The following is a 13,213-nucleotide window of genomic DNA, read 5'->3' as shown; positions in this document are numbered from 1 at the left end:
AAGAGGTTCCCATGCCAACCCTCAAGTCACATCCTGAATAACCAATGACTTAAAAAAAAAAATCTTTAATGGAATCTGTGTTCAAATAATATGTTACAACAAAAATATACAGAATGTACACAATACAAAAATATTTAGAAACCAACATTGCAGTTTGTGTTTTCTTTTTTTTTTTTCTATCCCACTTACTCAAGTCCTTGGAGGGGCAGTTCACTGTCGGGCACTGTTTTTAAGGCAGAGGAGAATCAGTCGGTGCTCTGCAGCCAGCCTGGGAGCAACGTGAATGATGCGGTACAGGGATTCCGTGGCACCAGGCTCTCTGCATTATGTGCCAACTGAACCGGAGGCTGGAGGAAGATCCCGGTTTGGTGAGCTATGGTTCCCCTAATGCTCTGGGCAATAATGGTTCTCAAGGAAATTGAGAGTCCCATTAGCTGCCAAAAGAGCCTCATTAGGGAGCTTTTCCTAATTAAAAAACGAGTGATGAATGGTGTCATTAAAGTGAAATCTCTCCGTTGAAGGCCTATTTTCCCTTCCCCAGCTTCTGAGATTCCTCTCCAGTTGAACGAGCCAGCGAGCCTGTGGCTGCTGTTTGGGGATTCCCCAGCTTTCGGTTTCCCTGTGCTGTGGATAGAAGGCTGACCTGCCTCGACCAGCCTGAAGAGTCACATGGCCCTCCACTTGCCAGCATCCTGGCTGGTAGCCACTCTGGAGGGGAAGGTGGGAGAAAGGGAAGAGGCCGGAGGCCGGTTGGGCAAATGCTGCTGAGGGTTGGGGGGACACAGGAGCATGGTCACCTCCTGAGGCCAGACACTGAGAGGAAACCCGTCTGGGTCTTGTGAAGTGCCTCCACTGTCTACTCTATGGCTCTGCTGGGGAGTGATGGCTAAAAGATGGTGTAGGTGGGCACGCTGGCAGGCAACAGCTGGTGCTGGTGGCCTGGGTTCTGGATGAGACTCCCTTCCAGAGCGCCAGGCCCCCGAGGACAAGGTGAGAGGTGGGAGGTAGAATACTGCCCTTTCCAGAAACAAGCTTTCACTTGAAGCCCAGAAGGAGCAGGAGGCTTCTCTGAGGGCTCACTAGTCTCTAGTTCACTGCCTTTTGGGCCACACCTGACAAAGACAAGGTGGTTCTCTGCTTGTTCCACCTTCATCCCAGCAACCCCAGGTGCCAGGACAGGAGTCTGGAGCAGAAGCTCTGCCTCTTCCCTCCAGCAAGGGATGGCAGCATTCAAGCTTAGCTGCTGCTGTAGCCTGTGGCAGAGGCAATGGGCCCTGGCCCCTCGTGATCCTTACTCAGGTCCTCGCCCCGGCTCCACGGCCTCAGCGTCCTCTGCTAGGAAGCAGATCCTTTCACCTGCACCTCTCACAGTGTAGTGAATGGCAGGCAGGACACAGAAAAGATGCTCCAGGCTGATGCAACTCAGCCCACGTGGCCTCAGGCTGGCAGTCCCTGGCAGTACTGGCACAGTGAAGCGTGACCTTAGAAGCCACACACTGGGGACCAGGACAGTATATTTAGTGCTGGGCAACAATGGGGAAGGGCCTGGCATAGACTATCAGTGGGTGTGTCCCTAGGTAGAAAGACCTACCCACTTCCATGCAGTTACTGGTCAGGAAGCTACAGGGGCCCAAAACCCCTAAACACTTGCCTGGCTGGCTGTACCTCACTGCACACGGGGCTCTACTGGGCCCCAGGCTTATGGAAGGCAGCTCACACTCCTGCCCTTGACCCTGCAGCCCCTCTGCCTCCAGTCCTGGGGTTCTTTGTCCTGCCAGGCTGCTGGGGGTTGAGAGTTCCAAAGCAGTATAAAGGGAACGACAGATTTCGTCAGAGGTCACCCACCTCGCACCCTCCACTGAGGGCTGCAGCGGCTCCTCTAGTGCAGGCTGATGCTGCCATCCCTTCCTGGAGGGGAGAGGCACCTGGGGCCCTGCTGGGAGGCAGGGCTTCACTCTCACCTCCTGTCCTGGCACCTGGGGCTGCTGGGGTGTGGGTGAGGGTGGGGAAAGTCATTCCCCCAGCCTCATTTTCCTACGTGTGACGTGGGGGTGAGAGGGACTCCATAATCCTCAGTTCCCTCCCAGCTGTAAGCAGCTGCACCTACAGGCTACTCTTGCCCAGGACACTCACCCAAGCCCCCAACAAGGTTCCTCTGGAGCAATGCTCCACCTAAAGTAAAATGTCTTTCACTGCAGCCACCTGTCCCCCTAACTCCAGTGGACACCTGGCCTCAATCATCCTGCCTCATCCTCTCTTGCACACCCCCAAAAATTCTCTTGTAAGGGAGACAGAACAGGACAGGACATTTTCGGATCTGGAAGCCATCCCAGAGGTAGAATAGAGCAGAGCTTGGATGCACTTCTTAGCAATCCAAGGGCTGAGTGGGCCCAAGATCATCCCACAGCACAGACAGTTTTCCTGCAGATCTGTGATGCTCAGGGAGGGTCTGGAAGGGACAGAAGATGGGAAACAAGGGAGGTAGGCTTTTCTAAAAACAAGGACACTCAGCAACCACACCACAGTTCAGAAGGGCACCCCATCCTACCTCCTCTTAGACTAGACCCTCACGGGCCCACTACTTACATAACTTCCCCTCCAGGCTCCACCTTGTCTCACATCATCTTTCCCTAGACACACATACACACACACACACACACACACACTCACTCACACCTGAACACTATCTCCATGCCAAAAGGACAGGCACAAAGTAGGGTCAGGGCAGTAGAAGGGAAAGAATAGACCCTAAAGTCAGGGCAGGTGCAGCTGCTGGGTGGCTGGTGTGTGATGTCAGCATTCAGGATGAAAGGGAGGGAGATGTTGAAAGCTAGTCCTGGGACCTCCCAGGGGGAACCTGGGCTCAAGTTTATTCCCGCAGCTTGGGGCCCTCTCACTGTCCCCCAGGGCAAGAGTGGGGTCTGGAGCTTACAGCATCTCCCTGTCCAGCCCAGGCCCTAGAGGTCGTGCCCCAGTGCCTGTTGGCTGGCCCAGGAGGGCACCCCAGTCTCTCCCAGGTTAAAGTCAACACATCTACCACTGGGCCCTCTTCTCACCCCAGAACTCCAGAGGGAACACTGTGCTGGGTATGGTGGCACATGCCTGTAACCCCAGCAAGTTGGGAAGCTGAAGCAGGAGGATTGCAAATCTAAGGCCAGCTTCAACAACTTAGTGAGGCCCTAAGTAACTTAGCAAGACCCTGCCTCAAAGTAAAAAAAAAAGAGGGCTGGGGATGTGGCTTAGTGGTAAAGTGTCCCTGGGTTCCATCCCCAGTACCAAAAAATGTAAATAAATAAAGTAAACAGAGGGAACGGTGCTGGCCACAGCAACCCTCAGACCTTCCTGTGTCTCTTAGGGTCTCTTGGGACGGAGGATGAGGGAGGAAGCTGCTGCCCAATCTGTGACAGGGAGAGCAGCACATGAAACCACAGGAACAAGTCAGCCCACTGGGCAGCTTCTCTCACCCAGCCCCAGGCCTTTACCCTGGCCTGATGTCACCAGAACAGCCTAGAAAAATGACAGCAGCCACATCCAACTCCTCCTTCAGTGCCTTTCAGAAAAGAGCCCCACCCTGTGCCCATATCAAAACACAAATATCGCAGCGGCTGGAGTCTTTGTCCTTTCCTCCCTGGCTTCTCTGAGCTGGTGATGAGAAAAAGATTCAGGTGCTCCCTCTGGATGCTGCTTCTCCCTCCCCTCCCCTCCTCCGCCCTCCAGCCCCTTAGGGGGGTGGTGGTAGCTTCAAGTCCAGCAGAGTATAGGCAAAAATGTTCCAGAAGACGGCAAACAGCACGAAGATGGTGTACATGGCCACAAAGATCCACCACAGCGACTGGTCCTGCAGCCTCTGTTCATAGTTCCTCAGGACCACCACGCCCAGGGTGATGCCCACAGCCACACCACCCAAGTGTGCCACGAAGCTTGGGTGAGGGCACGGGGGATAGGCCGACGGGTGGAAGCGGAGCCACACGGCCCGCCCGAACTCCATACTCACTGCAGGAGGAGGAAGCATAGAGAAGTCACAGGAGGGTCCTGGTCAGGGGCTGCAGGGCGAGGCCTTGCACCCCAGCCCGCCACCCTGGTTAATTCATTCACTGCCATGAGGCCGGGTACCACCTATGCATGGGGAATACAGTAATCAAGGAGACGGACAAAACTGTTCTCCCAGAGCTCACAGGGCCTGGCGAAAAGCCAGTGAACGATTACACACATAGGGCAATTTCATTAAGAGATACATCTATGGGGGAAGATAGGTGACGTACAGTCAATGCTGGGTGTAAGGAAGGGGACTCTTTGGGGACTCCAGTAGGTCCCTCTGGAAACAACCTTTGCTCTGTGATCTGAATACTGAGAGGGTCCTCGCCATGAGGGCCCGAGGAGGGTGTTCCTGGCAGAGGGCAGAGACTGCACACAAGCCCAAGGCCCTTGCATATCTGTGGTTACACAGAGTCCTGGGGCTCGAACCCCCATTTTTCCATCCATGTAAGCCTCAGTCTCAATGCACCAGGCCGCATTGGTGGAGCGTTATTAGCAACTTCAATATGTGCCCAGCACTTTTCAGTCCATAACGTGTTTTCATGCATTATCTCAGAACCCTCAGAAAACTCTCAGAACCACTGCTTTTGTGGTTAGAAGGAAGGGACAGAGGGGGACCAGGGCAAAGAAGGGTTGGAAGTAAGCCATTCCAACTCCACCCTCCCTGCAGCAATTTTCTGGACTTTCTCCCTGAAACAATTCTAAGATGCCACCATCTGCTCTCGAATCCTTCCTTCTTCTGGGTGGGCCAAATAGGGATGTCTTGAAAGGACAAGTACCAAAGCAGCTCGGAGAGCAAAGGTATTCTTATCCCCACTTAACAGATGAGGAAACCAAGGCAAATCTACAGAAAGAAAGCCCTTTGAGGGGAAGACTGTAGTTGTTCCATGACCATTTAGTTACCCAGAGGGCCTCTCTCTACTCCAACACTCAGGGAAGCCAGAACTTCCAGGGACCTGCACTCACTCCCCTGGGGGACTGCCCCACCTTCTGTGTTGGCCCTGCAACTCCACAGATGGCCAATAGGTGGTGGAAAAGGAGCAGCTGGGGACAGACACTCAGCTCCCCCACCGTACCCAAGCCCCGGTGCAGCCTTTCTGCCTCTGCTGAGCAGGTCCTGGGTTCAATAAAGGAGGATAAAAACCGATGGTTCCCAACGCCAAAACAACATTTTAGTTTTTATAATGCTTAGGGTTGGGCGTTTATAAACAGCACGACTCATGCGTCTCTTTTCTTCTTCAAAAGCAGGCAAAAAGCAGAGTCTGAGCAGACACAGGAGCTATGCTCACCACACCCATGCCCCCTGCCCTGGCATCCTGCTGCCCTGGCTCAGTCTAAGGGTCCTAAGGCTGGAAAGCCCTCTGGGATAAGAAATCCTCTCATCCCATCCAGGAAACTGACCCGAGGGCCCTGCAGCGGGTCTGGGGCAGTGCAGGGTGAGAGCTGAGGAGTGTGGAAATACATTAGAGCAGAGCCCTCACAGGCCTGGCCCTCCAGCTGTGCTTCTTCTGGCTCAGTCTCCTCTCATCCCATCCAGGAAGCTGACCCAGGCTGAGAAAGCAGAGGTGCTCACTGCTCAGCTTGGCCAAAGCGTGGGACATTAGAAACAGTGCAGGTTGCTATGAATGCTGGATTTATCGCCTCTTTGCTGGGCAATGCTGAGCCAGAAGCTTACCTCTCTGAACCCTGAGTTTCGACTTGTAACTTAACCTAATGATATGCTCTCTGTAGACATGTTCTGAGGACCAAAGGAGAAAGCATGTGTCTCCCTTCTCTCTTCCCACCTTTGTTGCTTCTGTTCAGAATCAGGACAAGCCCATGGCCTCTGGTCTCATAACCCCTCACTACTCTCTCCATTCTCTGCATTGCAACCTGACTGATTTTCTAAACCTCAATCTGTTTCTCCCTCTTACAGAGTCCTCCACTAGCCTCCCAGTGCACTGGGGAGGTAGTACTTTTTTTTTCTTTCCTTTAAAGCCATTTCGATTTGACTTCTACAATCTTACTAGCTTTATCACCTGTCACAGCCACACAGAGTTCCAAGCCTCATTAGTGAGTTCTGTCAGCCTGCACACCCACCTGGTCTTCAGTTTATGTTGCACCTCTGCTCAACATGCCTCTTGCACCTCATCTACCCACTGGACACCCGCTTGTCTTTAACACTCACATGACCTCTGTAGGGAGAATTGACCTCTCCTGACTACAGACCCCACCACATCCTGCTCACAGGGACTCATGGATCAGCTACAGTTTGTGAGCCTGATAAAACTAATGTGCATGTGTGTTTGCACATGTGGGCACATGTATGATACACATGTATCCCGAGGAAGGGATTTCTGACTTCCAACAGGAGATCTCAAACAATCAACTCCCTGACTCAAAAGGTCAAGTTATTTCTCTTGATCTGGGTTCTGGTTATGGAGCCCTTTTCTGTTTGCATAGTTTGTATCCATAAAAAGATGAAGAAGGGCTAAGAAGCAGTGCAGAGGGACAGATTTTCTCACACCCCCACCTTGTTGTCTATTACTGATATGTCTCTCTCTCTCTCTTTTTTTTTTTTTTTCTTGATCACAAGCCTTTGTTTGCCCCTGAAAGGCAAGGACTGTGACATCTCTGTATCCCTAGGACCCAGTGCCTGCCATTTTCCCCGAGCCTGTCCCACCAGTACTTACTACAGATCAAGGCCACAGCCATGCGTAGCAACTTGAATTGGCACTTCATGCCTGACCAGTTCTAGAGAAAAAGAAGAGAGATTAATTATTTGCAGATCAGGCCACTCCTCTGTAGGTATGCATGAAAACCTGACATTTAAAGAAATCACCTCTGTGAACTCCTGAATGATAGGGTTGTGGCTTAGTAGCAGACTATACCAGCAGGCTTTTTTTTTTTTTTTTTTTTTTTGTACCAGGGATTGAACCCAGGGAAGGGTGCTTAAACTCTGAGTCACATTCCCAGCTCTTTACTGCATTTTATTTAGAGACAGGGTCTTGCTGAGTTGCTTAGGGTCTTGCTAAGTTGCTAAGGCTGACTTTGAACTTGCAATCTTCCTGCCTCAGCCTCCCTAGCCGCTGGGATTACAACCAGCAGGACTTCTGCAATTTTGGACAATGATAAGTTTATCCCTGTCATAAAAACTCTTGAGCTGCACTAACAGAGGTAGGGAATCTACATCTAAGGAGCAGAACCTCTGTCATCCTCCTCAGACAGCACCTGAGACAGCACTGTGTGCACAGTTGACAAGGGACATGATGGGGCATGACGTGGACTAGCACAGCAAGCAAATCAAAACAGAACCATCATCATCAGGATGATAAAAGAATCCTGCCTATGAGGAACAAATGGGAAAACTGGGATCTTTCAGCCCAAAGACTCATGTGTCAAGTTCACTATCATCAAGTATCAAGTGAGTCAACACCAGGAAAGGACTCACTCAGCACAAACTGCAGCAGGAGACTCTGTGGACAAAAACTTCCCAGAGATGTATTTTTTAGCTTAAGGTAAGTTTCCACTTCTGATAAGCAGAACTATCCAAAGATGGAATGATCCAGCATGGGGGCAGTGAGTTTCCCATCACCAAGGGTTCCAAACAGGGACTTCACATCACTCAGACAGAAAGCTCCAGAGGAGAATCAGGTATTGGGAAAAGGGTGAGCCAAATGGCTTCCAAACAAGTCTCTCTCCCCCGCAGAGAATCCCAGAAAACTCAGATCCACTAAGGCTGGTAACCATACAAAAGGATGTTTCACTTGACAAAAGACTTTCCCACAGGGTTCCTTTGAGGGCACTCCTGCAGCACAAAGCCTTATTCCATTTATACAGATGTGTGTGCACACAAGCACAGAATGAGCCTGTGATCTTCCTGGAAGGAGGCACCAGGGTAGCCAGTGGAGACTTGTTCTCTCCCACCCATCCAATCTGCCTGGCTGGCTGTCCCAGGTTCCCCTCCAGGACACATCTCACACTCCTTTGAGGTGACAAGAACATCCCTTAAGTTTAAATTCAAGGAGACCCTGAATACTGGCATGGACAATACCATCTATGAAAGCGCCAGCAGAGCAAGCAGGGAAGCTGCCAAAAAGAGGGAGAAATCCTTGCAGGATTCGGCTCCTTGCCCTCTCTCCCTGTTTCCCCACTGTTCTTCACTGACCAATAAGCCCTGCTTCACAAAAGAGGGGCTGGGCAACATGTGGCCCCTCTGTAGGTGGAAAGTCTAATCTTTGCTTGAAGGATAGTGAAGCCAGAATTAAGAACTGGTAGTTAGTGTAGAAAGAGGAGATCGGGTCAAATCGAGGAAATGGAAGCCATAAAGCCATCTGCCTCTGGAAGTTGGAGACTGCCCCTGGAAGAATGGAACGTCAAGGATCTCCGGAGCCCATTGATTACCAAAATTACCTGCCTTTATCAAGGACTGCAAACAAGGGGCTAGTAATTGGTGCCCCCTGGGCCCTTATCTGCCTGAATCACCCTGGCCCTCCCCCTGCCCATGGTTTCTCACTTAATGCAAAACCAGGCCTAGTCACGTAGGCAGGAAGGAGAGATTAGGGGGGAGAGAACTGGAGAACAAAAGAGACTTTAACCTATAAAAGATGTAGAGTGCGCTCACTTCTGGGGACTTTTGGAACATCAGCCATGGCCCCCTTCTTCCTGCCAGGAGAAGTCTGTATTATTACCTTTAAATAAAACCTGCTTAATATGCTTGTCTTGGTGTGCTTCTCTAGTGTTCAATCTTCAACATTAGAAGGAGCAGAACTCGTCATCGGTACACGGTGGTATCAATAGGTTCTATGCTAAAAAGCAGATGGCAGGATAACACCATCCCCTGCTCATCTCTGTCCACAAAGGGACCTCATGAGAGAAGGAACAAAACAGGAGTCATTACCCCAACTGGACTGAGCAACAATCTGAGCCAGCTCAATTGGCTGGAGGTGGGAGGCCCACCAGCTCCCCTCCAGGCTGAAGGCTTCAGAGGGACCTCCGGCATCACTAGCCAGCCAGCCTTCTCCTCCCAAGGTGGGAAAACTGCTGTCAAGTAGCCAACAAGATAGCTCTCAGGCCCTGTAAAGGGAAGCTCACTATTTCCTGGCAGCCCGGGAAAGAGCTCTCATCACTGAAAAGTTCTTCCTGATGTTCTCTAGGTTCTGCCTTCTGGCTATATCCACCTACATGTCTGGTTTTTTGTTTGTTTGTTTTGTTGCTGTTTTTTAATATTTTGAGAAAGGGTCTCGCTATGTTGCTGAGGCTGGCCTCAAGCAATCAGCCTGCCTTAGACTCTTCAGTAGCTGGGACTGTAAGGTGTGCACCACTATGCCCAGCTATTCATGGGTCTTTATTTGTCATTAAAAGTGAGACCCAGCCAGGCAGAGTGGCACATGCCTATAATCCCAGCTACTTGGGAGGCTGAGACAAGAGATCACGAATTTAAAACGAGCCTCAATAACTTAGTGAGGTCCTTAGCAACTCATCAAGACTCTGTCTCTAAATTTAAAAAAAGGGCTGGGGATGTGACTCAGTGGTTAAGTGCCCCTAGGTTCAATTCCTGGTACCAAAAATAAATAAATACATACATACATAAAAGTGAGACCCAGCTGGGTGCTGTGGCACATGCCTACAATCCCAGAGGCTGGAGAGGCTGAGGCAAGAGAATCACAAGTTTAAAGTCAGCCTCAATAATAGCAACTTAGCAAGACCCTGTCTCAAAATACAAAGTTAAAAGGGCTGGGGATGTGGCTCAGTGGGTAAGTGCCTCTGGGTTCAATCCCTAGTACCAAAAAAAAAAAAAAAGTGAAACCCATGTTCATAGTAGAAGTATTCACAACAGTCAAAAGGTAGAAGCAACCCAAGTGTCTATCGATGGGTGAATAAACAAAATACATAGACACACACATAAACGTGACATATTACTCAATGGTAATAAAAGAATTCTGGCACAGGCTACAACATGGATGAACCTTAATGTTATGCTGAGTGAAATAAGCCAATTACAAAAAAGGCAAATACTGTATGATTTGACTTGTGTGAAGTACCTAGAGTAGTCAAATTCACAGAGGCAGGAAGTAGAACGGTGGTTGTCAGGGACTGGGAGAACGGGATATGAGGAGTTAAGTGTTTAATGGGTACAGAGTTTCAGTTTAGGAAGATGAAAAAGTCCTGGAGATAGGGTGATGGAATGTCAGTGAGCCGTACATCTGAAATGGCCAAGCAGTCACAGGCGCATTCATCACCATTACAAAGAGAATGCTTCTAATATCCCTGTTCCTCAGCAAAGTCTCTGAGTATCTTCTCTGAAGACAGTGTCTCTTTCACTTGTCCTGAGTGATAGTGGCAGGCAAAGTAAATTAGGTCTCAGTGCTCCCCCGTGTTGAGGTCCTCTGTCTCTGTGACCTCTCTGGGCCTGATGTGGGATCAATCTTTGAAAGCACCACCCACATTCTTAGTCTGGTCCAGTCACTGGTAGGGTAGGCCAGAATTCCTTATTCTGAAGTGCCCTCATTTGTGAATTTGAGATAACAAGAGTACTCATGTCAATTACCTACCTCATCAGGTGATTATAAGGATGAAATAAATATATGTAAAGCACTAACCTCTGGTCATATAGTGGGTGTCATATAAATGTCTGATATTAGTATTTAGATGTGGTGCAAAGACAGTGAGTTTTCCTGAAGAATGGCTGCAAAAATTCAGAATCCAAATGGCCCTGGACAGAGCAGGGGAGCTCCTGTTTGGCCTGAGCATTCCCAAGCTAGCTGCATGAGCTGATAATACATGCCTGGCCCCCAGCCAGAAGCACTGGAGTTTGCCAAGCTGATTCAGTCCAACCCTCTGCCCAGCACTTTAGGGAAGAAGAAACTGAGGACCTAGGAGGGCTAGTTCAAGGTCATACTGAGTTTGTGGTGAGCTGCTAGGGTTCCCAGTACAGGGCTACATCCCCCACACTTCAGAGTTAGGGTCACAGTCCATCTGCCGGTTCTGTCTGAGCCAGCTGCCCCCAAAGCTGACAGTAAATGACCTGTCTCCTAGCAGCTGAGGGGTTAAACTAGAAAGTCAACCCTTCCCACCAGCTGCCTTATTTTCCCGGCCCATTATTCCCTCCAATAAAATGAGTGCAGTGAAACACCAGGAGAGAAGGAAAAGATCTCACACACAGCCCGCACTGCTGCTGCTATAAATGTGGAAAAGCCTGTGGCCCCTGGGGAACACAAACCCTTTGCAAGCCCTTTAATTTCATCCTTCCCAGCACCTCACAGGGTGAGATAGGAACCCAGCCATAGCAAACAAGTCAGTCATCCAGTCGTCTTGACATTCCACTCACCCAGCCAGTGAAGAGCTCAGAGGCAGGGGCTGCATGCGCAGCTCAGGGGTCCAGCCTTGCCTACAGATGTGCGAGGCCCTGGGTTTTATCCCTAGCACCACAAATTTAACACAATAGTTTTTGTTGCTGTTGTTTTGTTTTTTAAAATCAAAGAGCACAGAGGATGAAACCCAGACAGGGAGCTTCCATTCTAACATAGCTTTATGCATCCTTGGTAGAAAGTTTCTTATCACATGACTTAAAAAAATTCCATGGGGCTGGGGTTGTGGCTCTGTGGTAGATCGCTTGCCTGGCATGTGAGAGGCACTGGGTTTGATCCTCAGCACAGCATAAAAATAAATAAATAAATAAATAAATAAATAAAGGTATTGTGACCATCTACAACTAAAAAAAAGAAAAAGTAATACCAACACAGGAAACATGTAAGCATGATACAGATAAAGCAGGGAGTGATTATCAGTTCTACAAAAGGATTTTTACTTTTAAACATAAACCTTAGAACCGAAATCTTCTGTCTTCCAGACAAATAAATATCTTGCCTTGTGCTTTGACAACACAGTCCAATGTGCAGAAATTCAGATCTCAACTGAATTAGGAAAGCATCTAACATACAGAGCAAAGTGCAAGTAAATATCTTGTATATTTAAAAATGTATCTCTGGCCTATGGGCCTCAGCAGGAGGCAATTAATAAATTATTCAGTTAGGCAGATCTTTATATTTCTAATGTTTAGAAGTCTTAATTGAGAGTGTTTTTTGCAACCATGATCTTTTGTTGAAATATTTTCTGAATTTAATTCTTTGATGTAAACTGTAAGGTTTTTGAAACTCACTGTGTTTTTAGGAAAAACAAGACAATTTCATTTAAGGCAAAAGCTCTCATTTAAACAATCCTGAAAACAGAAGTGGCAGACACTTTTCTAAGATGTATCTAAAGCAAAAAGAATAATTTCCTGATTGTCCTCTATATAAATATCTAGCAGAATTAATAGAGAGAAATTATATATATAAATATATAAACAAACACACTGCACTGGGGATATAGCTCAGTTGGGTTAGGGTTAGTGCTTACAGGTCCTGGGTTCAAACCCCAGCACCACAAAAACAAAAACAAAACACACACACACGTACACACAGGATCTCATAGCTGTATGGTGATTTGCCACAGAAAGAATTTGAATTCTTTTTTTTTTTTTTTTTTTGCAGCACTGTGGATTGAACCCAGGGTCTCACACATGCTAAGCAAGTATGTTACCACTGAGCCACATCCCCAGCCCCCAAAGTCCATTTTTTCATGTTTTACTCAACAACCACCTTGTGAAGATGGGATTTCAGATGAGAGGACCAGGCCTTCAGAGGTTGAGGGTAACAGACTCACAGCCATTAAGATGATAAACAACTCAAATCCAGATTTTTCTTCTTCTTCTTCTTCTTTTCCTGGCAGCACTGGGGATCTGGGGATTGAACCCAGGGCCTTGTGCATGCTAGACAAGTGCTCTGCCATGGAGCTACATCTCCAGCTCTTTTTATTTCTGAGATAGGGTCTCTCTAAATTGCTGAGGCTACCCTCAAACTTGTGATCCTCCTCCCTCAGCCTCCTGAGTAGGCGGGATTACAGGTGTATACCACTGAACCCAGCTCTTTTCTTTTTTTGTAGCATTAGGTATCAAGCCCAGGGCTATGCGTATGCTAGACAAGCACTCTATCACCAAGCTACATTCCTAGCTCCAAATCCAGATTTTCTGTCAGATCCATTCTTTCTGTCTTCTATGGTGATGAGTTACTTTACTGTGCACAGACACACATATTCCAAATTTTCATTTCAGAATTAAAAACAAGAGTATATTTAGTAAGTTGAACCATATGAAATT

At 48.5% G+C, this 13,213-nt stretch overlaps 1 protein-coding gene across 2 annotated transcripts in view; it reads right to left on the bottom strand.

Moving 5' to 3' along the window:
* Nucleotides 1-3,714: 3,714 nt before the first annotated feature.
* The window catches only part of Rhbdl3 (rhomboid like 3), a 45,535-nt gene continuing 36,036 nt past the window's right edge, over nucleotides 3,715-13,213 (bottom strand). For both annotated transcript variants that reach the window (XM_047542815.1, XM_047542813.1), the window contains 2 exons: nucleotides 6,708-6,768; nucleotides 3,715-3,993 (listed from right to left, as the gene is read on the bottom strand). In XM_047542815.1, coding sequence (XP_047398771.1) covers nucleotides 3,722-3,993; nucleotides 6,708-6,768 — 333 coding nt within the window. In that variant the 3' untranslated portion in view covers nucleotides 3,715-3,721. The remainder of the gene's footprint in view (nucleotides 3,994-6,707; nucleotides 6,769-13,213) is intronic.

Source organism: Sciurus carolinensis, chromosome 3 (genome assembly GCF_902686445.1).
Source record: "Sciurus carolinensis chromosome 3, mSciCar1.2, whole genome shotgun sequence".
Lineage (NCBI taxonomy): Eukaryota > Metazoa > Chordata > Mammalia > Rodentia > Sciuridae > Sciurus > Sciurus carolinensis.
The sequence above is the reverse complement of the archived record's forward strand: the minus strand, read 5'-3'. Positions and strand labels throughout refer to the sequence as shown.